General features: G+C 46.7%; 1 protein-coding gene across 2 annotated transcripts; it reads right to left on the reverse strand.

Annotated features, from left to right (window-relative positions):
• Positions 1–7,639: 7,639 nt before the first annotated feature.
• On the reverse strand, positions 7,640–17,475 carry LOC308571276 (uncharacterized protein C19orf81 homolog). 2 transcript variants are annotated; one of them, XM_081166884.1, is made up of 7 exons: positions 17,406–17,475; positions 14,997–15,125; positions 13,525–13,589; positions 11,248–11,338; positions 10,485–10,605; positions 9,098–9,237; positions 7,640–7,883 (listed from the first exon to the last, which is right to left on the reverse strand). In XM_081166884.1, the coding sequence occupies exons 2-7, from the start codon at positions 15,101–15,103 to the stop codon at positions 7,676–7,678; spliced, it is 732 nt and encodes a 243-aa protein (XP_081023010.1). In that variant the 5' UTR covers positions 15,104–15,125; positions 17,406–17,475; the 3' UTR covers positions 7,640–7,675. The 2 variants fall into 2 exon arrangements, with proteins under 2 accessions (XP_081023010.1, XP_081023011.1); XM_081166885.1 differs by having other exon boundaries at positions 14,997–15,039; positions 17,406–17,456.
• Between the last annotated feature and the right edge of the window lie 7,364 nt (positions 17,476–24,839).

Genomic DNA, 24,839 nt, shown 5'->3' on the forward strand with positions numbered 1-24,839 from the left:
CAGACATTTGAGGCGCTGCCTGACCTTACACCATTCTGTTCTAGACTAGTATTGTGGGAGTATGCAGGAATAATAACAATTCTGAAAACATTCTCTTGAAAAAAAATAAAATTTGGGGACTCAGGAAGGTAGGAGCAGGCAGGCAACTAGTGCTATGCCCCTCAGCTCCCTCTTATAATCGTCCTGACATAACACTACATATCTGGAGTGGATGCAGGCAAAAGAAGATGAACAGGATAGCAGTTCCAGGTCCTGCTGTGCAGCTATAGACTATTTAGCAACTATCCATACAACAAAACTTCCTTTATAAGAAGAGGAGCCAGGAGGCAAGAGAACAGAGGCAAGAGTGAAGTAGATCTATGTATGGGAGTAGCAAAGGAAACCAAAGACACTGGGCTCTATCCAAGTAAGTCACACTTCAAGAGTAGACCCACTGAGATCATGCTCATTGATTTCAATGGTTCTGCTTTGAATATAGCAGGCAGTTGGCTACAACCCAATGTCTGGAAAGAGACCAAGCAAGCCATCTCTTTTCTGTCAGGTGCCACAGCAAGTTCTCTGGGTGGTTTACACGCAGCCTAACCTACCTCACAGGATTGTTGTGAGGATAAAATTGGTTCAGGGACAGAGCCGCATATACTGTGAGCAACTTGCGAGGATGGGTAGGGGGGGGGAACTATTATTCATAATAACATTCTCCACCCCAACTGGCCACACTTGAGAGAATGTCTGCATAGAAATGTCATTTGGCAGACATTTACTAGCAAGTCTCTGGCCTCACTTCGCATCAATGGAGACTACAGGGCTGCACTAACGATCAGGGAGCCTGATTCCCCAACAAGTGTCTCTGCACAGCCAATGGGATCAGACTGGGGTCATGCCCTCTGAGGCAGGCTTAGGGGTCTAATCCACCATCCCTCTGAACTGAGTAAGGGGCACGTCCTAACAAAACTGCAGAGAAGAACACACCGCATAAGAAAAATTCCTGCAAGCAAGGTGACTCGAAGCCACATAAAATATTACTGGGGTGTCTTTCTGTAAAACCTGAGTTAATAAGAAAATCCACCCACTCCATTTATGAGCTGGATAACGTCCTGAACCTGAATGAAGAACACTAAGGAAACTCAAGAAGCAGTTGTATTTCCCTTGCTCCTAACCTCCTGCTACATACCTGAAATACCATACCCAAATTAATCCCTTCTGCTGTATGAAATCAAGATTCCTATGGTATGGCAGAAATCATAGGGCCAAACTAGAGGTTTTTTTAACACATAGCATACTGCTCCAGAGTTTGTTCTTCCTTTATAAAAGGAATGTTGTATTAAAATCATCTCCATGTGCAAACTGCACGGTTGGTAAAGCTTTCCCTTTGTGTTCTAAACATAGATCACAAATTACTGTGAATTTGAGTATCATCTGGTCTTAGGGGAGAGTAAATCCAAAGCTCATTTCGTTTATTTTCTCCTGAAGCTGAAGGAATGAGTCCTTGGCAGTAGGGCTCAAATACTTCCAAAGCAACTAAAGAGACTAGGGTGTGTCAGATAGTTCAGCCAGACTGGGATAAAGCTTTCTGTAATTCTATTTTGGAGGGATCCCTAAAGAAAAAGGAAGCAACCCATAAGGAAAATTATCCCTTCCAATCCGATCCATCCCAACTGGGCTATTGCGTTTCTGTAGAATCTCTTCCAATGGTGGTGGAGGAGAGGAGAGATAGCTCTCCTGCATTCTGGATTCCCTGCAAGAATCACACACAGAGAGAGCAAGACATGGATCTGCATCCTACATATTAAGCAAACATCTAGTTTGACACTTTTTAAAGGAAGGAGGTGGCCCTTTTTAGGTATTAAACTCCCAATCATCATTCAGCTTGCTAGGAAAAACCTCATTCCCTGCTATGATGAAGTTGATTACTAGTTCCCAGTTTCTTACTGACAGGACAGTTCAAAACAGTGCAATCAGAAAATTTGTTTAAAAACTAAAATTTGTATGTCTATAAACCTCAAAATCAGCTTTGCTATGCTCCATATCATCATGAGTATGGGACTGTCCCTTTCAAGATTCACAGTAATTGACTACTCCAAACTGTTGTGTTTCCACAACATTCGTAAGTTCCCATAACATTCACAACAGACAATAACAAACAAGCTAGGGGTATGCACTCCACAGTGAGCTTTGGGCCAACGCAAATTGTACCTCCACACCTCCAGGAGAGTGTTCTCTATAAGATGGCATTGAATCACATCTACCCAAATGTTTCTTTTGGGCACAGGACAATGTTAAACATAGCACCATACCAAATGTGTAGAGAAGAACCGGGGTATACACCATAAAACTTTGTGCCACCCCAAATCATGCATTTGCACCTCCAAGAGAGTATCTGCTACAAGAACACATCAAATATCCAGCACAATGCTTCTTTTGGACACTGTCAAGCATGACACTCCCATGGCAATAATATCCAAAATATGTAGAAAATAATAAGGAACTGTGTACGGACATAACAAAATAAGTTTTGGGTGACCCAAATCATACCTCCACACCTCTAGGAGAGTGTCCACTATTAGACAACATTGAAATGCACCTGGACCAATACTTTCCCTGAGCACCGTTAAGGGTACATATCCACAACTATAATAGCCAATACATGTGGGAAAGTAAGGAGTAGGAATTTACCGCTTCCTTGAATAAAATACAGTTTTTAAATGTTTTAACAACATAAAGGTTTTCTTGTGATACTGGATATATAATTTAATTGGATATTGTATATTGGGTACTGGACATCTTAACTATAATATTAGCCAAAACAACTGATTAGGCTGAAATAGAAAATAATGTTTGAAAGGTTGCTTTGTTTGGTACATAATGTTTAAGTAGATAATGACACTTTCTCTTATTTATTGAAAAAATGTAGAAAAGAATAAAGAACCAGGGGTGTACACCCCAAAATAAGCTTTGGGCCACCACAAACCATAGACCCACACATCCAGGAGACTGTCCTCAACGAAATGGCATTGAATCGCATCCAGCTCAATGCTTTCCTTGGGCACGATACACTATAAAAATGCATGTACCCATGGGCTGAAGGTGTACACCCCAAATGAAGCTTTGTCACTGCAAACCACACATCCGAACCTCTAGGAGAGTGTCACAGCACTGAGTCATGGCCAGTTCAATGTGAGGCCAACACCAAACACAGAACTCACAGCTAGGGTTGCTGTACTGTATTGCGAAGAGCCAAAAAAATTACATGCTTGCCAACTTCTGCTTTTAACTATGGATTGCTGTGGCTCTACCCATAAAAAAGAGGGTGCGTCCTGGGGAAAAAGAGAACATAAGGCAACCCAACGGAAGGAGAACCAACCATCCCTTGCCTTTTGGGGATGGGAGGCAGTGTTGTTAACTACGTATTTTGCAGGACCCTTGCTTAAGATACCCTCCATGACCCATCCCGTCCATGTCCCTCTCACCACCTGCCCAACTCAACCAAACCTTAACCCAGGGGTTCCCAACCATGGGTCTCCAGCTGTTTGAGGACTGCAATTCCCATCATCCTTGACCACTGGTCCTGCTAGCTAAGGATGATGGGAGTTGTAGTAGAAATAAAAAAAACAACACCCAGCTGAAGACTCAACTTTGGGAAACACCTGCCCTGCTTAGAAAGACTCACAAGCTCTTTCTGCAGCCTACTGGATGGGGGCAGCCGTTGCCCAAAAACATATGGAAGGCGAGGCCGCGACAGTCGGGGTTCTCCAGCCTTGGTCCTCACCCCCCATGTCATTGGACTACAATTTCCATCATCCCTAACAACTGGCTACATATTTTTGTAGACTTAACAACGTCTGGGGACCCAAGAGCTGACGGGCCTGAGAAACATCTGGCGGGAACAGCCGCGGCCTGCGTCCTTCCTCCGAGCGCGCACAGTGCCTACCCCGGCGTCGCCTCAGAGAGGAAGCGGGAGAAGGACGGCAACGGCTTAACCCCCCCCCCCCGGTCAGGTTTCAGGAGGAGGCAACGGCGTCAGAACGCCACGGTTATCCACAGCCACCGGCGGTTTTAAGTTTCCCTCACGCGGCGCGGACTACATTTCCCACCACGCACTGCGGCGCATATGCGACGGTTCTTTTATTTCTACCCCGCCGGGCATGCTGGGTCGCGTAGTCCGCCTATCCCGAGGCACGCTGGGTAGTGTAGTCCGACCACGCCGCTTTAAGCCACGGCTGAAACAAGCGGCGAGTATTTCCTCATCCCCCCCCCCCACATACTTCCTTTTTGAAAAGAAAGGAAAAGAAAGAAAGAACACCACGCGCACACGGCGCTTCGCCCCCTACTAGCGCCCCCCTAAGTTGAAAGGCATGCTGGGAAATGTAGTCGCGGCTCCTTCCGTCAGCCTGCCTGGAAGTCTCGCTGAACTCAATAGGACTCGCTTCACATTAAACATGCCTAGGTCGTGCTGCCCGTCTCTGAAAAGTCTCTTTGTGCCACAGTTTTTAAAATATTATTATTATTATTATTATTATTATTATTATTATTATTATTATTATTATTATTATTATTATTATTCCAAATGTGTTTTCATCACTCAGGGCTGCCTACAACCTATGGAGGGGGGGACCCCAAATAGCATAAAATAAGGACATTAAGCAGCAGCAAAAAGGTGCTGAGGGCAGCGATAGACATGTTCTGCCACTGGTCCCTCAGAGGCAAAATCTTGCTCTTGGCACCTGCTGACCATGCCAACAGCGAGAAGCCGGTGACTGCCGTTCACATTGCAGAAATGCCCTTCGGATGGCTGAGTGCATTCTGCACATGTGCAGGAGCACTCTTGTGGCTGTTATTACCCACTCTGCCTCTTCTCGGGGGTTTCTGACTATCATCGTTTCGGTGGCAGGTGAAAAGGCTCCTCCTGGCTCATACTACAAAAAAAGCCCACCGAAAATGTATGAAAGGATTTAAACAGACAAATGACTGCAGCACATTGATCCTTAGAGTTTCATCCAAGTGGATTGCACATTATTCTGGAAGGAACCATAAAGGCATATGATAATGCAAGTTGAAGCACAATAAAAAAAAAACTTGCCGCTTCCCAAGAATTAAGCCTCCCTTGCTTATAGCGAATGGAAATGGTCGTTGAAATGTACGCAAACATTTCCGCATTCGTGGCCTGGAGATAAACTGGAGCCAGGAGCGGAAGAGCTGCCCTGATAGAACCAGTTTAGGTTGGTGGCCTTCCTGCTTTGGGCTCTGTCAGAAATACTCATTTCTCCAGAAGGAAGCTATTCATTATTAACATTTTAAAAACAATTCTGGGGCTACTTTGGGTGGGTGGGTGTGGTGCAGCTTCAAAAGCAGGAAAACAGTTCAACAACACCAAACCATGAAAATATTATTATTCTAGATTCTGGTGTCAAACACCTCGTATTGGTTCTAGGTTTGAAATTAAGATACTGTAAGCACTGCCAGGTTTCAGAGACAGGCTCCTGACTCTTACCTGTTCTTGGCCTTCTGGCAAAGGTTGCTCCAGCAGCAAAAGGCCTATGAAATGGATTAGAGTCAACAATTCAGGACTCAATTCAATTTCATGTATACTTGCACTGGGTAATCTCTGGCCCAGGGCAGCTAACTGGGAAGGTGTGTGTTCAGGTAGGTAAGTAGGTAGGTAGGTGTTGCTTAGTGACCAGTCAGAGTGGCATGATCCTCACCGAGGTAACATCTGCTCTGATCAGCTATGTAGTTCTGAGGGAGGTTCTTCTTAGTATGTTTGATTGAATGTCTCCCTGCTTTGTACAAGGCCTGAGGTAAGAACGACAAAACCCCTCCATTCCTTCCTCTTCATATTATGTTCTGTTTCATTTAGCTTCTGCAGCAAAGTGCTATCAAGACTTTTCTCCCTTTTTTCTCATCTGCCTTAATTAAGTGGCTTTGTGAGTACTCCATCCTTTATGCATACTGAGGTTGCAGTCCTAAGTACACTGGCTAAAGCAGGCCTGACCAGCCTTTTTTCACATTCCCTGTTAGCCAACCCTCCAAGCGCTGTATGCCAGAGATTTTTGTTCTTTTCTCATTTTTCTTTTGTTTTTTGTCCCCTCTATATCACAATTGCTTTATAATTGAAATTCTTTCGATAAAATATGAATACAAAAAAAGAAGTCAATACTGTAATAGGTGTGGCCCAGTCTAGATGTGGTGCAGCAGTAAAACTGCTAGCACATTACAAAGCTAAGCAGGGTCTGATATGGTTTTAAATTGGATGGGGAACCGTGTGTTCAGATTCCAGCATTGCAGGGGGTTGGATCAGATGACCCAAAGGGTCCCTTCTAACTACAATTCTTTCACTCTTTCCTCATTCCTCATCCTCTTTGCCTTTCACCTCCCTTTCTTTCGCTCTCACATTTATTTGTTGTTATTCACCCTCTTTCATCCCCGCTTTTCTGTTCTCATATATCTTTCCTTCCTTCTTCTCTCCTAATGCTTTCTTTCCTCCCCACCAATGCCCTATATACATTCATAGCACATATTATATACATATGCACACATGATTTCTACTTCCCTTTAAAAAATCTCAACAACTACAAAAATTCTGCTTCCTGTGTGTGACCCACTTTAGGTCTGCATATGACGCACTTATCCCAACCTACCAGTTAAAGACTAGCAAACCAGGCGTCGTCAACATGTAGTGCCCTGAAGATGTTGGGATACAGCCTCCATCATCCCTGACTATTGGCCATGCTGGCTGAGGCAGATGGGAGCTGAGATCCAGAGCTGCTCACCTCTGAACAAGGCCATGCCAAGGCTTAAAACTACAAACCCCAAGCCCTACAAGACATAGAATCATAGAACTGAAAAGGGACCATGATGATCATCCAGTCCAACCCCTGCAATGAAGGAATCTTTTGCCCAATGACCCTGAGATTAGAAGTCTCGTGCATGAACCACTAATTAGGGGAAGCGTTTCTGCTCATCCCTGAAAGATCACCTCCACGTTGCCTGCATGAAAAACAAAGGATGGCTTACAGATCAAGACGCATGGCTTGCCTGCCAGCTTGAGCCCTTGCACATGAAACACGAAACACTGCGAAAAGTAAAGGAAAGGACCCCTGGACGGTTAAGTCCAGTCAAAGGTGACTATGGGATGTGTGGCATTGCTTTCAGGCCAAGGGAGCCAGCGTTTGTCCACAGACAGCTTTCTGGGTCATGTGGCCAGCAGGACTAAACCGCTTCTGGTGCAACGGGACACCGTGATGGAAACCAGAGCCAATGGAAACGCTGTTTATCTTCCCGCCACAGCAGTACCTATTTATCTACTTGCACTGGTGTGCTTTCAAACTGCTAGGATGGCAGGAGCTGGGACAGAGCAACGGGAGCTCACTTTGTCGCGGGGATTTGAACCACCGACCTTCCGATTGGCAAGCCCAAGAGGCTCAGTGCTTTAGACCACGGCACCACCCATGTCCCTATACGAAACACTGTACTGTGCTGGCAACATATGAGAGGGGAAGTCCCGCAAACTGCCTCCAGGGGGTGCCCTCTTCCCAAATTTGCTCTCAGCAGGAGTAGCTGGCTGGCTGGATCTCCATCCTACCAAAGGGGAGTCTCTATAGTGAGGGGGAAAGAAGCAAAATATACACAGACAAACAGCGTGTTTCTCTCTGCTGCTGACAGTTCTCTTCCCAGGACTTCATATCCCATCCAACTGGTTCCCGTCCCAGTTGTCACTAAGGGTGTCCAGCAGGCGCTGGCGTGCGAGGGCCCTCCGGAGGTGCATGCGATAGTCCTCCATCACCAAATCGTCCCAGCGCCGCAGTACAAAGTGGTTTTCGCCCAAAGTCAGTCCCGAACACAGGAGCTGGTTCCGCGTCCGGAAGTCTGACACTGTGATCAGCCACCTGTGTGTGGAGATAGGGAAGGGGGAGGCGTTTGTACTCTTAGTTATTTAATAAAAACTACTTGTGGACTGCAACTTCCTTAAAACACACACACACACACACACAAAAATCAAGAGCTGCGTACAAAAATACACACACTGCCCCGCTTGCTCCTCTCACCAACCCTAACAACTACAGACCCTCCAAGTGTCCCTATTTTCCAGGGACAGTCCCTGGTTTACAGAAGCCGTCCTGGTTTCCAATTTGATCCCGGAATGTCCCGCTTTTCCTTAGGACGTCCCTATTTTCATCAGAGAAATGTTGGAGGGTATGGAGTTATCCGACTCCTGAGCCGTCGTAAGGCAATCCTGTATAGAGAAGACTTTTAAAAAAATGTTTAATGTTTTTTTATGTACCGTATTTTTCGCTCTATAGGACACACTTTTCCCCTCCAAAAATTAAGGGGAAATGTGTGTACGTCCTATGGAGCAAATGCAGGCTCCTTGGCTTCAGCGCTCCAGAGGCTTCGCATTGCTTTCGCTGAAGCCTGGAGAGCGAGAGGGGTCAGTGCGCACCGACCCCTCTCGCTCTTCCAGGCTTCAGGGATAGCCGCCTGAAGCCTCCGGAACACAGTGGGAGGTCCCGCTGCGCTCCGGAGACTTCGGGTTCCTTTTGCTGAAGCCGGGAGAGCAAGACTCTCCTGGCTTCAGCAGAGAGGGAGAGCTGCGCAGCGCCCCTTCAGCCAAGCGGGAGGAGAAATGGAAGGGGCTCCTGCCGCTTCCCTGAAGAGGCGCTGAGCAGAGAGGGGGAGATTTATTTTTTTCTTGTTCTCCCCTCTAAAACAAGGTGCGTTCTATGGTTGGGTGCATCCTATAGAGCGAAAAATACGGTATATATATTTTGTAAGCCACCCAGAATGGCTGGGGCAATCCAGTCAGATGGGCAGGATATAAACAGTAAAATTGCCTAACCCATGGGTAGGCAAACTAAGGCCCGGGGGCCGGATGCGGCCCAGTCGCCTTCTAAATCCGGCACACAGGCGGTCCAAGAATCAGCGTGTTTTTACATGAGTAGAATGTGTGCTTTGATTTAAAATGCATCTCTGGGTTATTTGTGGGGTATAGGAATTCATTCTTCCCCCCCCCTCCAAAAAAATATAGTCCGCCCCCCCCCCAAGGTCTGAAGGACAGTGGACCGGCCCCCTGCTGAAAAAGTTTGCTGACCCCTGGTCTAACCTGTTCTTCCGTCCAGCCGTCCCACAGATCACATTGATGTTCTCAAACTGGATGCTGCGCAGGAGTCCTGATTCAAACGCATCTGGAATGGCTTCCTCTACCGCTGTCAGGACCTCTGCATGGTTCATCTCCTTTTCAGGCTAAAAGGCGAAGGGAGAATCCCAAGTCATCCACTCTGACCACTCACTATGAGGTGCCAGCAACCTTCTTAAAGGAAGTCTAGGAAACAGGAAATGTACAGCTAAGCCAGTCTTTCTTTCAGGGTCCTCAGTTACATTAAACTCTGCACTGCACTCTTTTGTGTAAGATATTGTATTCTGGGCACCACAATTTAAGAATTAGAAAGGACCCCAAGGGTCATCTAGTCCAACGCCCTGCAATGCAGGAATCTCGGCTTTATAAAGCATCCATGACAGATGATCATCCAGCCTCTGCTTAAAAGGAAGGAGAGCCCACATCCTCCCGAGGGAGATCATTCCACCGTCTAACAGCTCTAACTGTCAGAAAGTTCTTCTTGCTGTTTAGTCAGAATCTCCTACCTTGTAACTCGAAGCCATTGTTCGAGTCCTACCCTCCAGAACAGAAGAAAATAAGCTTGCTCCATCTTACACGTGACAGCCATGTGACAGCAATATTGTCTTTATTGATTTGTACCCCACCCATCTAACTGGGCTGCCCCAGCCACTCTGGGCAGCTTCCAACATACACACAGTAAAACATTCAAAAACTTCCCTAAACAGGCCTGCCCTGTCTTCTTAAAGTCAGATACAGTGGAACCTCGGTTGTCTAACGCTTCAGAAGCTGAACAATTTGGAACCCGAACACCAACAACCTGGAAGTGAATGCTTCCGTTTTCAAACAATTTTCAGAAGCCGAACATCTTCCAATGTGCATTTTTCATTTTTTTCCCCATTGACTTTGCACCCAGCTCTTTGATTCTCGGTTTTCGAACTTTTCAGAAGCCGAACGGTCTTCCGGAACAGATGACGTTCAAAACCTGAGGTTCCACTGTAGTTGTTTATTTCGTTGACATCTGATGGGAGGGCGTTCCACAGGGCATGTGCCACTACCGAGAAGGCCCTCTGTCTGGTTCCCTGTACCTTCACTTCTCGCAGTGAGGGAACCGCCAGAAGGCCCTTGGCGCTGGACCTCAGTGTCCAGGCAGAACGATGGGGTGGAGACGCTCCTTCAGGTATACTGGGCCAAGGCCGTTTAGGGCTTTAAAGGTCAGCACCAACACTTTGAATTGTGCTTGGAAACATACTGAGAGCCAATGGTAAGCCTTTCAGGACCAGTGTTATATGGTCCCAGCGGCCCAGAGATTCCACACCCCCAGTCTGTTCCTCCCACCTCCCACCAGCCAAAGGATTCCTTCCTGAAGACTGACCGGACTCTCCAGACAGAGGCAAAGGGGCCGGGCAGCTGGGGGCTTGGGGAACTTGCGAATACACGGGATTTCCATGTCCAGTGCCTCATATTCTGCAATGATCCGCTTCAAGTATTGACGCCTGGGTAGGGGAAGTGTGGGGAAGAAGAAAGAAAGCTGAAATCTCTACACCACACTGTTGATTGGTTTTATCTTAGCTATCTACTACATATTTTGGAAACTTGTTCATTGTGCATCGACACCTCTTAAGGAAGAGCTGTAGCTATGGTGGGGAGCAGGGGCTAGCCAGGTTTTTTTGCCCCAGGTGAAGCCTCCAGAGGGGGCCTCTCTCTCTCTCTCTCTCTCTCTCTCTCTCTCTCTCTCTCTCTGTGTGTGTGTGTGTGTGTGTGTGTGTATGTATGTACACAAATGCACACGGGGAGGTGTGCCAAACTGGATCTTTGACCCAGGTGAAATAAAGCCTAGTTTATTTGGAAATATATCCCGAGCCTTCAGTATTCTCTCCTCCAGAGGAAAGCAAAGCTGGATAACTCTGTCCCTGGAAATTACATTCTTACAGTGGCGTAGCGTGGGTTGCCAGCACCCGGGGCAAGGCAAGTAATTTGCGCCCCCTAACCCATGGATTTTAGCAGGGGGCAGAGAGCTGCAAGTAGGAGCGTGCCCCCCCATGTTGCGGCCGGTGCGGCCGGCCCCCCCTGCACCCCCCACGCTACGCCACTGCATTCTTATGACCCAGGAGAACACTGACATAAATAGTGCTTACGAAGTTTTACGTGGCGGGGGACAATGCTGCTCCAAGTCAAGGAAAAGACAAGAGGTTCCCTCTTCACTCTCGCTTTCCGGCAGAAGAAGGGCTGCAGAAGGAAAAAGAATGATAAGGATCATCATAAAAATCACATTATGTTTCCGAGCACAATTCAAAGTGTTGGTGCTGACCTTTAAAGCCCTAAATGGCCTTGGCCCTGTATACCTAAGGAGCATCTCCACCCCCATCATCCAGCCCGGACACTGACGTCCAGCTCTGAGGGCCTTGTGGCGGTTCCCTCCCTTTGAGAAGTAAGGTTACAGGGAACCAGGCAGAGGGTCTTCTCGGTAGTGGCGCCCGCTCTGTGGAACACCCTTCCATCAGATGTCAAGGAGATAAAACAACTATCTGACTTTTAGAAGTCATCTGAAGGCAGCCCTGTTTAGGGAAGTTTATAATGTTTGGTGTTTTGTTGTGTTTTTAATATTCTGTTGGGAGCTGCCCAGAGTGGCTGGGGAAACCCAGCCAGATGGGCAGGGTATGTATGTATGTATGTATGTATGTATGTATGTATGTATGTATGTATAAATAATCAACTAAGGGATTACCATAGAGGGTTACATTAAGATTAAACAGGCAGGAGAGCCACACATATCTCTGCAAGGTCTGTAGAATAAAACGGCCTATCGTTTTATTGCTGTAAAACCCTCCTGCTATAGTCGTGCATGTGTGTACCTGGTTCTATAGTATGGCTATTGAGTCTCAGGGCTTGACTGAAGTTCCAGGGTTTTAGACCCCTTCTCATGACCACGAGGGGAAGGAGCTAAATCTGGGATTCAGGCTATTTTCTCCAACACACACACACACCCTGCCCCGGCTTTATCTCCCCATTCTGTAGATCAAACCGGTTATAGCCAATATGGTGCTCTCCAAACAACTTGAACTACCATCAGCCCTGGCCAGCCCCAGCCAGTATAATTGAGGGTAGATGGGAACTGTGGTCCAGCAGTGCCTGGTTGGCCGCAGATTCCCCATCCCTGCACTAGACGCTTGCGGAATTGAGTTCCAGCATCAGCCTGAGCCTTCTCCTGCCTCGCTCCTGGCTGTGCTTCCCACCCCTCAGCTCCCTTCCTCCTCCTCCTCCTCCTCATTTCACTGCTACATTTTTCCTGGCATGGGTTCAAACTCTACTGTGTTTAGGACTGGATGATTATGTTAAAAGCTGGTGTTGGCAGCATCAGCATCTTCTTCTAATGGGGTGCTGCAGGGAAAGCGGGAGGGAGAAGGAACGTGAGCAGGGCTTTGTCAGCTGAAGCCCCCAATGCTCACGGAGGCCAAGAATGGGGAAGGGCTGTGGCTTAGTGGTAGGGAATCTCATTTCCATTTAGAAGGTTCAATCTGTGCAGACCAAGTCTCCCTATCTTCCAGGGACAGTCCCAGATTTGCAGAGGCCGCCCTGGTTTCTGATTTGATCCCAGAATGTCCCGCTTTCCCTGAAGACGTCCCTACTTTCATCAGAGAAATGATGGAGGTTATGTTAGAATTCCTGCTCCATGGGATTTTTGTCTTTCACATGACGGTGTGTGTTTTGACTCCACAGAGTGGGAAGTGACGGAGACAGGATGTTTGTGTTACTGTGTTCCATGAAGTGGGACTATTGCCCTTTGTTCTTTTTCTCTTTGCTGTCTGATGCTAGAGAGAGAGGGAGCCATGTTGCAGTGCTCCGTGTGTATTTATATGTAAACAAAGTAGATTAGCCAAAATGCTGAGTTGCTGAGGTCTATCATGCAATGCTGCGAAGACTCTGCGGATCCCTAAGTGTGTTGATGTCTGTTGGCATCGGTCACTGTGATGTTCGGGCAGAAGAAAGCTTTTGAAGCTCCCGAACGATCGACCAGGAGGGAGAAAACATGCCAGTCGGGCATGTGTCTCTGCCAGGGTCGTACTCAAGTGTAGGCTGAACTCCTGACAGGTTTCGGAGTTATGCGACTCCTGAGCCATCTGAAGGGAAGTTTTTTTGATGTTTAATGTTTTATTATATGTTGGAAGCCACCCAGAGTGACTGGGGCAATCCAGTCAGATGGGCAGGCTATAAATAGTAAAAGTTTTATTCGTGGAATAGGATGCCTCTGTTTTCATCTGTTGGGGGTTATGTCTTCAAGCAGGCCTGAGGATGACCTCTGCCTGAAATCTTGGTACCTGTTGCCAGTCAGTGCAGACGGCATTTAGCTAGATGGTATACTGCTGTTTCCCATGTTCCTAATAGTGGTGTTTCATGTGTTTCGTGACCCTTACTTGGCTCCCACTGGATGCCGGAACTGGAACGCAATTTAGCCCCTTCATTCTCGTCTTCTTGCATCCTAGGGAACAGAGGAAAACAACATGGGTTAAGCCTGCTGGGTAATAACCGAAATGTGGCCTCCCCAGTCCCCCAACCACCACCACCCCGCCCCCCAAAAATATGCTCTGGCTTTTGCATATGGAGAAAGAGCAGTTGTGCCTTCCACACCTTTTAGATTCTGAAATGAAGAAGGAATCTCTCAATTTCCACTCCCAAATGAATTATTGCTTTGATGTAACCAGCAGCAGTTGGCGTGCCATGGGTTCGTTTATTTTATTTATTTCATAAAACTTACACACCGCTTGACTATAAAAAACTCAAAGCGGTTTACACAACAGGTTGGTTAGTTTTGTGGGCAATTGCACGGCCGTCTGGAGTTTGCACTTCCAGGCAAGGAGAGAGAAGGGACTTGGTTGTGCAAAAGGCAAGGAAGGCCAACAGTAGGTTGCACCAGAGAGCGAGTGGCAGGCAGAGCTAACTGATTTTCATTTTATCTCAATCTTCATCCTATACTGGTCATTTGAAATAAATGTATTTTAAGCATGTGACACCAGAGGGCGCTGTAGAGCAATGTAAAATCATCAATGTAAAATTGCATTGAGAGCTGTATATTTCTCTTTTTTAAAGCGTTTTTACAGTCAGTGTAGATCCAGCCCCTACTGAGTTCTACAAAGGCTAAATGCAGACTAAGGAGAAGGAAGCTGACAGTCGGTTTCAGCCATCCACGGTTAGAGTTTAAGAAAGCAGGCCGGAGGTTGCTGGCGAAGGGCAGACCGGTTGAACACGCTCCTGTATCTGCCATAATAAACCACTGGGTTTCATGCCACATTTTAAATAAGCAACTGCACAGATTAACTTATGGAACTCTCTGCCACAAGAGGCAGTGGTAGTCACTAAGCTTACTTGGCCTTGGAAAGGGCATTAAGGCAAGCATATGGGGAAGGAAAATATGAATAGCTGCTGGGCATGATGACTAAATGCTGGCTCTGGGATTAGAGGCACCCTGCTACAGAGTACCGGAATAATAATAATAATAATAATAATAATAATAATAATAATAATAATAATAATAATTGCTAGCTGCGCCTTTGGTCTTAGCCAGCAGGTTTCTTCTTGTGTTCTTATGTTCTCTTTTTTATTTTTGCCCTCCCCAAAGCAGCCGTGAGAAATTAGTAGGAATCATCTCATTTTACAAGGAAGAATAAGAAACTGAGATGGAAGCACACTGAGACTTTTCTGATGTTATCCCGGGCATTTCGAAGCAGCCATACATGTCGTTATTTCACATTTGGAAGGATTCGCCTGTTAAAGAAATTCGGCACAGTTTGCATTTTAAATCACGAAGCCAAACGCCCCGATTTGCACTCCCCACCCACCTCCAAACAATAACGTGAGCCAAAATCCAGCTACCCCTTGAAAGCCTCACCTCTCCAAATTTTGTGATGCAGTCCTCCAACCGCAAAATGTGTCTGTTGGGGGAAAGCTTTCATACAAATTCAGGTATTTGCGTGACAGCGACATACAGGAATGCATGACAGTATATCAGTGGAAATCGCTTGCAAAAAAAAAATATGTGTACATTGGGCAAAATTCATAACGTACATAAATATGCATGTGTCTGTTAAGAGAGATCTGCACTAGAATGCTGAGGAATCGGCACTGTGACTTTATATTTTATTTTACGGTTTGTAAACCTATGGGGAAGTGTGGCGACCTAGATTGAAGACTGAAAAATGAGATAAACCAAAATGGACAGATTCATCCACTCCTGTTCTCCATATAGATCAGGGACATCATGTTGGGAGACATTTACATTGCAGGGAGGAGGATCAATTGTCATGGGGAGGGCAGTCAGGGCTTGCACAGAAAGAAACCAGCTGCATGGATTGTTTTTTATTCCCAACACGTTTTGATCTGTACTCTTCCTCAGCAGGGTAATAAGGACTGTTCTAAGACAGGGTAGTAAGGACTGTTTAAACATGCTTCAAAGCAGCAGCTTAACTCAAGCCGCCCCATCTGGCTCCTGCAATCATGGCAAATTTACTTTGACATGTGTTCCAGTCCTTCAATCACAGGGTACTGGAGCGCCCAGTTCCCCAGTCTCCAAACCTGGCACCTCCAGTTAAAAAAAGGCTCAGATAGCAGATAGACCTCTCTGTCTGAAGACCCCGGTGAGCCACTGCTCACCAAACTTTGTTTCCCAAACTTTGGTCTCCAGCAGTTGTTTATACTACAACTCGCATCATCCATAGCTAGCAGGACCAGTGGTGAGGGATGATGGGAATTGTAGTCCCCCAAACAGCTGGAGACCCAGGTTTGGGAAACCCTGGAGCAGATCATGCTACAGGTGTGAGGAACCTTTGGACCTCCAGATGTCGTTGAACCACAACTCCCATCATCCCTGTCTATTGGCCGACTGTGGCTAGAGCTGATGGGAGTTGTAGTTCAACAACTTCCCATAGCTTCTGGACTGGGCGAGATGGACAAGCCATCAGCCGTGGAATAAGGCAGAGTCCTTGGAACGGGACAAAGGGTCTATCAAAGAACCTGATTGTTCAGTCGGTAGAGCAAGAGACTCTCAATCTCAGGGTTGTGGGTTTGAGCTTTGGAATAGATTCCTGCATTGTAGGATCATGGTCTCTTCCAACTCTACAATTCTATGATTCTATTATTCTGTGAAAAGAAGATAACCACAGCAACATTGGAGCTGGGACTCAGCTACACTAGTGAAGAAAATGTGTTTTATATGAGTTACAGCACTGTGACACCAGATGGCGCTGTGGAGTCCTGTCTTTCGCCAGCGTGATTTCCCTTAATGAAGTTTACAACACGTTTCCTGAGATGCTTTTTTTTTGATGTGTCTAGATCCAGCCTTACAGTTGATTCCCAGGTCCTTCTCTGCACAAACGGAAACCTAGAAAGGAACTGAAGTTTATATGCCCCTGCACCCCAAAATAAGCTTTAATCTATCTCAATAACACAAACATCCCATGCCACTTTGGAGATCCGCAGTAATACTCCAGTCAAACTGGGGGGGGGGGGGCTGCAACACCAATTGGCACATGATGAGCCCAAATGGCATTTACAAAGAAGGAATGGAGGAGGGTGCACCCCATGATAAGCTTTGGGCCACCCCTTTTAAAAAGTCTAGTGGCTGAGCTCTTTTTTGTGCAAGTACGGAACTGGGAACTAGTAACCAAATTCATAATAGAACACATAGCTAGGTAGGGATAGGAAACCTGTGGCCACTGAGAGGTTAAAAAAAGGTAAAGGTAAAGGACCCCTGACAGTTAAGTCCAGTCGCGAACGACTCTGGGGTTGCAGCGCTCATCTTGCTTTACTGGCCAAGGGAGCCGACGTTTGTCCGCAGACAGTTTTTCCGGGTCATGTGGCCAGCAGGACTTCTGGCAAACCAAAGCAGCACACGGAAACGCCATTTACCTTCGTGCCAGAGTGGTACCTATTTATCTACTTGCACTTTGACGTGCTTTTGAACTGCTAGATGGGCAGGAGATGAGACCGAGCAATGGGAACTCACCCCGTCGTGGGGATTCGAACCGCCAACCTTCCGATCGGCAAGCCCTAGGCTCACCATCCCTAGCTATTAGCCCTAGTGACTACAGCTGATAGGAGCAGGAATCCAACCACATCTGGAGAGGCACAAGGATCCCACACCCCTGCAGTAAACCTGCCCTCTAGCACCTGCCACCCAAACCACTCAGTCACTCCCCAAAACAACATGGCATCCTCTGGAATGAATAGGCTATGGAGGCAGATTCTCCCAGTTCAAGGCCTCCACAAGGCTGGCATCCGTGCCTAGCCTCCTCCAGCTAACCTTATCTTTTTTTCTGGTTTAAGAGGTTTCAGCCTTCCAGCAGGCCAACAGCAAAGATTCAAAACCAGTTCCGGGGTTCCAGAATGCTGACTCCGCTGCAAGGGAGGGGGATGTAGAAGATGGGGAGACTGCCAGCAGGTGGAGCCAGAGCCAATGGCACGCAGAGCCAGCTCATTGTCAGAAGCGAGCCCGCAGCAAATCACACAGAGTGGGTGAAATTAACTCCTTATTAGAAATGCAGGATCCACACAGGCATCCTGGGCCTAATGAGCAGGTAGGTCTTGCCCCCTCCCCCATATGAGGCAGTTGCAGAAACTAAAGTTCCCCACCTTCCCACAGCCACCTAAGTCTATTCCCCTCCAGGGTTTTTTTCCAAGCAATATGAGACTATGCCAGTGTTACCTGCCTTTGCTTCTTCCGCTTCATGCCTCTCCTGGTCCCGGGAGACCAGGAGGGAGGCAAGCTTGTTGCAGCAGGAGGGGAGATCCCTGTGCTCCTTCAGCAGCCTGACTCATCTCTGCCTCTTGGCCTCTCACCTTCCCTGCTTCTGTTTCTGCTTCTGGACTTTAGTTTACTGCAGTTTCTCCCCGTTACCTCTTCAGTTTCCAACTCCTCCTCCCAGTCTTCTCCCTCTGAGCACTCATTGACATCCTACCACCAATCCCCTGGTATTGAGCCTTCTTCCCTTGCGGGTTTCTCAGCTGCTTCCTCCCACCATTCTTCTGCATCCATCGTCCAACCAGTCAACGTTGTAGTTAGTCCTGTTGACATTTCCATTCCACCTTAAGGAACAGACCTGGGATTGTCATGTGTCACATGTCTGTTTACATTCCAGCACAGTATGCTGGGAACTTCCGTTGTGTGTATAGTTTTTGCTTTTAGCTGTTCTCACTGAGACGACATGAGAGAGAGACGACATGTTTCTTTGTCCTGATTTATGATTAATAAATCTGTAGTTGTACTATGCTTCCACAAGCCTCACGCCTATTCTGTGTGCACAGTTTGATCTGCTGATAGTGTGCCCTTGCCCTAGCTCTCAAACCCGGGTCGCTGATTTACGTCAGAGCAGAGGCGGGGGTCTTCGCAGCAGGACGGCTGGAAGGGAATGGCCCAGCAGAGGCTTGCCTCCCGGCCCTCTGCATGTTGACAAGTCCAACCCACTGATGTAGTTAGGTTAGGCTGTGTTGTTTAGTCGTTTAGTCGTGTTCGACTCTTCGTGACCCCATGGACCAGAGCACGCTAGGCACTCCTGTCTTCCACTGCCTCCCGCAGTTTGGTCAAACTCATGCTGGTAGCTTTGAGAACACTATCCAACCATCTCGTCCTCTGTCGTCCCCTTCTCCTTGTGCCCTCCATCTTTCCCAACATCAGGGTCTTTTCCAGGGAGTCTTCTCTTCTCATGAGGTGGCCAAAGTACTGGAGCCTCAGCTTCAGGATCTGTCCTTCCAGTGAGCACTCAGGGCTGATTTCCATCAGAATGGATAGGTGTTATCTTCTTGCAGTCCATGGGACTCTCAAGAGTCTCCTCCAGCACCATAATTCAAAAGCATCAATTCTTCGGCAATCAGCCTCCTTTATGGTCCAGCTCTTACTTCCATTAGGTTAGGCTATATAGACTTAAATATCTTACAGGAGAGAGGCTCTTCAGAGGATGCTGAATCTTCCTTTGCTTACTCCAGCCCCACTACATTTGGGGGTCCACCAGCTTATTCTGCTTAGTGGAGCCTGGGGCCTCCCCCCCCCAAGTCCTACCCTGCCTACTCCCTCTTTCAGTAGCACACGCAGCCAGCAAAGACCTTCAGTGAACCACATGCAAGGTAAATGCCATTCCCTGTCCTACCATTAACAAGAAAACTGCAGCGGTTTTAATTAAGTTGCCTCTTTGGAAGGGTCTCTTGCTCTGCAGCATCTCTCCCATTTATGCTGAGATGCATAATAGACAGAGAGCTATTCGGAGACCCCGGTAATATTTGCAGTTCCATTTGCCAATCACCTTGTTGCAGAGTGCCAAAGATTAGCTAGCAGCCTGGGAAAAGAATTAAGTTGCTGAAAGTTCCGAGGCGTGAATTGCTTTTCCAAATAGCCATTAAAATGTGTTTCAGAGCACTTAGTTGTTTTCATAATGGTTTTTTCAGGATATTCCCCAAAAGCCCTCCACCCCCATCCAAAAGATTGCCCTTCCCAATGTTCTGTGACCTTGAAACGCATTGAGATGGCCAGGGAGACTGACCCAATACCTGCATATAGGGATTGGGAGTAAATCTGTTTCAGATCGCATTCATAGGTGATCCTACCTAATTCACACTTTGCATACCGAAATGGTACAGTGGTACCTCTGGTTAAGAACTTAATTAGTTCTGGAGGTCCGTTCTTAACCTGAAACTGTTCTTAACCTGAGGTACCACTTTAGCTAATGTGGCCTCCTGCTGCCGCCGTGCGATTTCTGTTCTCATCCTGAAGCAAAGTTCTTAACCCGAGGTACTATTTCTGGGTTAGTGGAGTCTATAACCTGAAGCGTCTGTAACCCGAGGTACCACTGTATTTGAAATTTGCACTTCTCTGAATTTTGCAATTCAGATCTCTAGGCAAGTAATGTGTACAAGAAATCATATGCTAGGGCACTAGTCTCTGGCCGTTTCAGACCCACTTTTAACCCAAACATGCACTTAGGGTCCCATGTCTTAATCTTTTACCATATATTTGCTCCTGTTGCAACCCACCTTGGATCAGGCCATGACCCCACTAGTGGGTCTTGACCTACAAGCTGAAGCCCAGTGTACCAGGGACAGTGGGCTTAAACATGCATATTCTGGCATACTACCCTGAACACTTTGCAGGGGGTTGGACTAGATGACCCTCACGTTCCCTTCCAACTCTACAGTTCTATGATTAGTAAATATATAACGTGTTTCATATTTGAAAATACATAATATAAGGAGAAATTGTTTGATAACATAAATATAAATTAGGGGAAATTGCATAGACACATGTATGTGTATATTCTATGATTAGTAAATGTATACAGTGGTGCCCCGTAAGACGAATGCCTCGCAAGACGGAAAACCCGCTAGATGAAAGGGTTTTCCGTTTTGGAGGTGCTTCGCAAAACGAATCTCCTATGGGCTTGCTTCGCAAGACGACAATGTCTTGCGAGTTCCTGCTGGTTTTTTCCCCTCCCCCCTTTTTCTAAGCCGCTAAGCTGCTTATCAGCTGATCCGATCAGCAGATAAGCCGCTAAAAGCCGCTAATAGCGCTAATAGCGCTAATCCGCTAATCCGTCAATGGGCTTGCTTCGCAAGACCGAAAAAACCGCTAGACGAAGAGAATCACAGAAAGGATTCTTTTCATCTTGCGAGGCACCACTGTAATGTGTTTCATATATGCATATATGAAAACACATTATATAAGGAGAAATTGCTTGATAACATAAATATAAATTAGGGGAAATAACACAGGCACATGTATGTGTTTATTGGAAGGAATCCTCACTGAAAAGCTAATGAATGTTAATTTTCTAATTGCTAACTGATGTGGAACTATGGAGAACTGAATTTAAGATTGGGGAGAAGATGGAAAATGGAGGGAAACCAACACTGACAGATTCACCCACCCTGAATGAAACATCAGTACCCCACGGTCAATTGCAAACTTGACTCAGCTCAGCTCGGTTCATTCTTTGGCAGCAAAGCTCTGCTCTCAAGACACGGTAGGCAAGACGGGACGACGGCACAGTTGGTTGCCAACGCTAGGTCCTCCTGGTAGACAGGTTGGGCCTCTCCACCCTGGGTGACCTGCGCCTAGTCGCTCTAATCTGTCCAATAAACCTAACTCACAGGGTTGTGAGGATATAAAAGGGGGAAGAATTGTGAGCTCCTTGGAGGAAAGGGAGACTCAAACATAACAAAGAAAAATACATTAAATGCTCAAGTTAAAGCCTTTTTATTCTCTCAGGCTTTTGGCGAGCGCTGACATGATCCTTCTGTCATCTGTCGCCTGCCCACTTTGCTGCTGCCTGTTCTTTTCCTATTGTCTGTGAGGGGGTGGGGTGTGTAGGATTGTGGTTTCACCTTATATGGCTTTCCATTGTCATTCTGTTATTTTTGGATTCTAAGGCATGTGGTATGGTCCTCAGAGTACTGGCCTAAGGCCAGGAAGAGTTGGGTTCAAATCCCTGTTCAGCCACTAAGCTTGCTGGTTGATTTTAAGCCAGGCAGAATCTCTAAGGATAAAATGAAATGGAGGAGGACCACGTTGGTGCCTTCAGTTCCTTAGAGGAAGGAATCCAAATAAAGCATATTCCACTGACAAGGCTACAATTCCCAGAGTTCCCTGTGAGGAATCATTAAATCACTATGTCAACTGGAACTCTATGAAGGGAATGGGAGTCTCCTAATAACTATCAGCACCCTTAAGAAACTGCATCTCTCACAGTTCTTTGGGGGAAACCGTGACTGTTCAGATTAGTACCATAGTATTTTAAATGGATGGAGTGAATGTGAGCAATGTTGAGACAGAGGAACTATTAAGTCTGACTTGGTCTAAGACAACTTCCTATGGCTAATCAGATGACTTTGGCCGCCAGCACGGAGGACCAGGGATGGCTGATTCCCATTGGGGCTGGTAGGGCAGAATGTGTTGGTTTTCGTATTTTTGTTTGGTTAAAAGAACAAAGCACTAGGTAGAAAAATAAAAAAGAGAATTTCCTGGAAGCCTAGATCCAGGTTAGGGGCAAGTACTCTTTGGTGAGAGAGTCCCAGCAGAGATTTAAAATCACAAGCCATGCAGCAAAGTAAATGTGAGTGGAAATATAGCCTTAGACCTTTAAAATATTCCCTACTAAGTTGCTTCCAAAATCCCCCACCTCCCTTAGCAAAGAAAGAGACCACACATTTGGTAAGTTAAAAATGGTTTACTTACAAATAAATAAATAAATTTAATTTATACCCCGCCCATCTGGTTGGGTTGCCCCAGCCACTCTGGGCGGCTTCCAACACATATAAAAACATAATAAAACATCAAACGTTAACAATAACCATCTGATCCAATAGAAAAAGTCACAATAACTTTAAACAACTTATATAAAATACAACAAATATTAAATAATCCATTAGAATTTCAAACACTTCAAAGGCCAGGTTCATGTTCTTTTCCATACAGTAGCAAGAAAGGCAGAAAAACTTAGGTCAGTTCCAGAGTGATAAATGTTTCTGAATTATTGGTACAGAAAAACAAAGGTGGCTTGCTTAAGCCATGTGGTCTAGATTTGGAGCATCGAGCTTAGACCTCTTACTGGTAGGGTTCACATAGTAGAAGTGAGATTGGTAACCCTTCCTGCCAAGGAAGGAAGTGCGACTTAGGTAGGCCTGGCAGAACAGCTTACTCTATGGTCTTAACCCCTTCATGTATTAACCAGAGTTCAGCATGCTGGTTTATAAGGCTGATTTATCCCACAGAATTCCATTCTCCCTCCCTCCCACCTAGTTTTCTGCTTCCCCTGCCTGCCCCAACAGCCGGCCAGCATCCCACATCCACTGAGCATGCTCAGTGTGTTCCCCCTTCCATTCCTAGGATTTCTCCCTGGAGTCTTAAGATTATTTACTAATTTACTTTCAGAAAGCATTTATATCACTCAAGAGCCCCATAAGAGCAATTTACATAAAAGAACCAAGCAAAACAAAAAACAAAAACCCAAACCCCCGCACCCATTAATTAACAAGAATGAAAAGGAAAAACCTTAAAATCAAATGGAGCAGAGCTAAAACCTTCACTCCTATATTAAAAGCCATTAAGAACCACACAGAATAAGAGTATTTTTACTGCCCACTGAAATGCTAGCAGGCTTCGGCCTAGCCTCACCACTTAACAGATTAAAGCCATTAAAAACTTCCCTATGCAGAATTAACTTCAGACAGCTTGGGGGTTGGACAACTCCATACCCTCCAGCATTTCTCCAGTGAAATCGGGGACATCCTAAGGAAAAGTGGGACATTCTGCAATCAAATCGTAAACCGGGACGGCTTCTCTAAATCTTGTGTCCGGGTTTTCACTTTTCGAAATATGGCAACCCTAGTTACTATGCAACCCAGCCCTCTCTATTAAGCCCTCCATTCAGGCAAGCAAGAGGAATTATCAAAGGAACCTGCAGCCAGGCAGTGGAAGGCCAGCAGACTAAGGTCTGGAGAGGGAGATTTTGGCCAGGGAGGGGTGTGTGGCCTGGAAAGAGACCCAAGAACAAAGAACAGGAGGGCTGCATTTGGCATCTGTGGCTCCCTACCCCCCCCCCCCAGCATGTAAGGTCTGGGCTACCCCCAAGACACACGGCTGCCTGAAGCTTCTACATACAGAAACTGACTGGACCGGTAGTCAAACCTTCCTTCAAAACTTGCAGTGGAACAGCTACTGCACCCGAACACAGCATGGCAGCTTGTGGGGCCCTGTGCTCTGTCCTTCCATGCCTTGACTCCCTCCCCAACATCCTCTGCTGCCCGAGGCGGTTGCCTCCCTCTGCCTAATGACAGAGCCGGCCCCGTGTTCCTACATGGATGTTCCATTAGGAATAATGTCTAACAGCTGTTGATCAGGCCCCCTTTTTCAAAAGCTAATGGCTACCTTCCGCCGCACCCTGTGGTGGTGCGCATTCCTCGTGCTAATTGTGCATTCTGTAACCGACTTTCGTGGGGTTCTGGTACAATGAGACAGAAAAGGGAAGGGAAATCTTCCCGATCCGTGGATGGCAGCCAGAGATCTTGGTTGTAGCCCAAGTTCTGCGGAGAGTCTTTAGGAAAACCAGCATTCACTGCTCTTGACATAAACTACAAATAGAATCAGAGAAGGGAGATGCGATGCTGTTGCAGACAGAGCAAGACCTTTTTCCTTCACGGACTGCTGAGCTGAAGGACTGCCTGCTTCCCCTTGGATGGATCAGAGGCTCCCAACTGGATGGAGCTGCTTCTTTTATCCTGGCCCAAGCAACAGCTTTCCTATTGATAAAGTATCATTTCCTGGAACCAAATTCTTTCCCCGCTGCCAACTTTGTTCTCTTCACCACCGACGTTTTCAAGCCAACTCGCAGATCAAAATAAGCACAGTGCAAGTGTGGCCTCTCTTTGTGGAGGTGTGCAGAGATGCCACATGCAGCAAAGAATAAATGGTGCATCTCTTTCTCTCTGTGCCGCAACTCAGCCCACATTTATCTGGACACAACTGTCTGCTTTGCAAAGTAAGCCTTGCTGTAGTGTAGTGAAACCCGATGATATTTGCCAAGCCAGACAGGCAGAGGAACTACTGGTTAAATCAGGTGTGATGTCAAGTAAAGGTGGGGCTGCCATCACCATAGGAGCAAGCTCCTAGGGGCCAAGGAACCTTCAGCCCCCCGCCCCCCATAAAAATAATCTAGGGAGCTGGACTCCCCCAAGTTGATGGGCATTCCAGGCT

Source organism: Podarcis bocagei (assembly GCF_964188305.1).
Source record: "Podarcis bocagei genome assembly, chromosome: 13".
Classification (NCBI taxonomy): domain Eukaryota; kingdom Metazoa; phylum Chordata; class Lepidosauria; order Squamata; family Lacertidae; genus Podarcis; species Podarcis bocagei.

Coding starts and splice junctions, on each gene's coding strand:
- LOC308571276 (XM_081166884.1), bottom strand. CDS start 15,103: ATGCATTCCTGTATGTCGCTGTCACGCAAATACCTGAATTTGTATGAA. Junction 13,590..14,996: donor GCATCACAAAATTTGGAGAG/GTGAGGCTTTCA, acceptor TCTGTTCCCTAG/GATGCAAGAAGACGAGAATG. Junction 10,606..11,247: donor CCCCCGCCACGTAAAACTTC/GTAAGCACTATT, acceptor TCCCCTACCCAG/GCGTCAATACTTGAAGCGGA.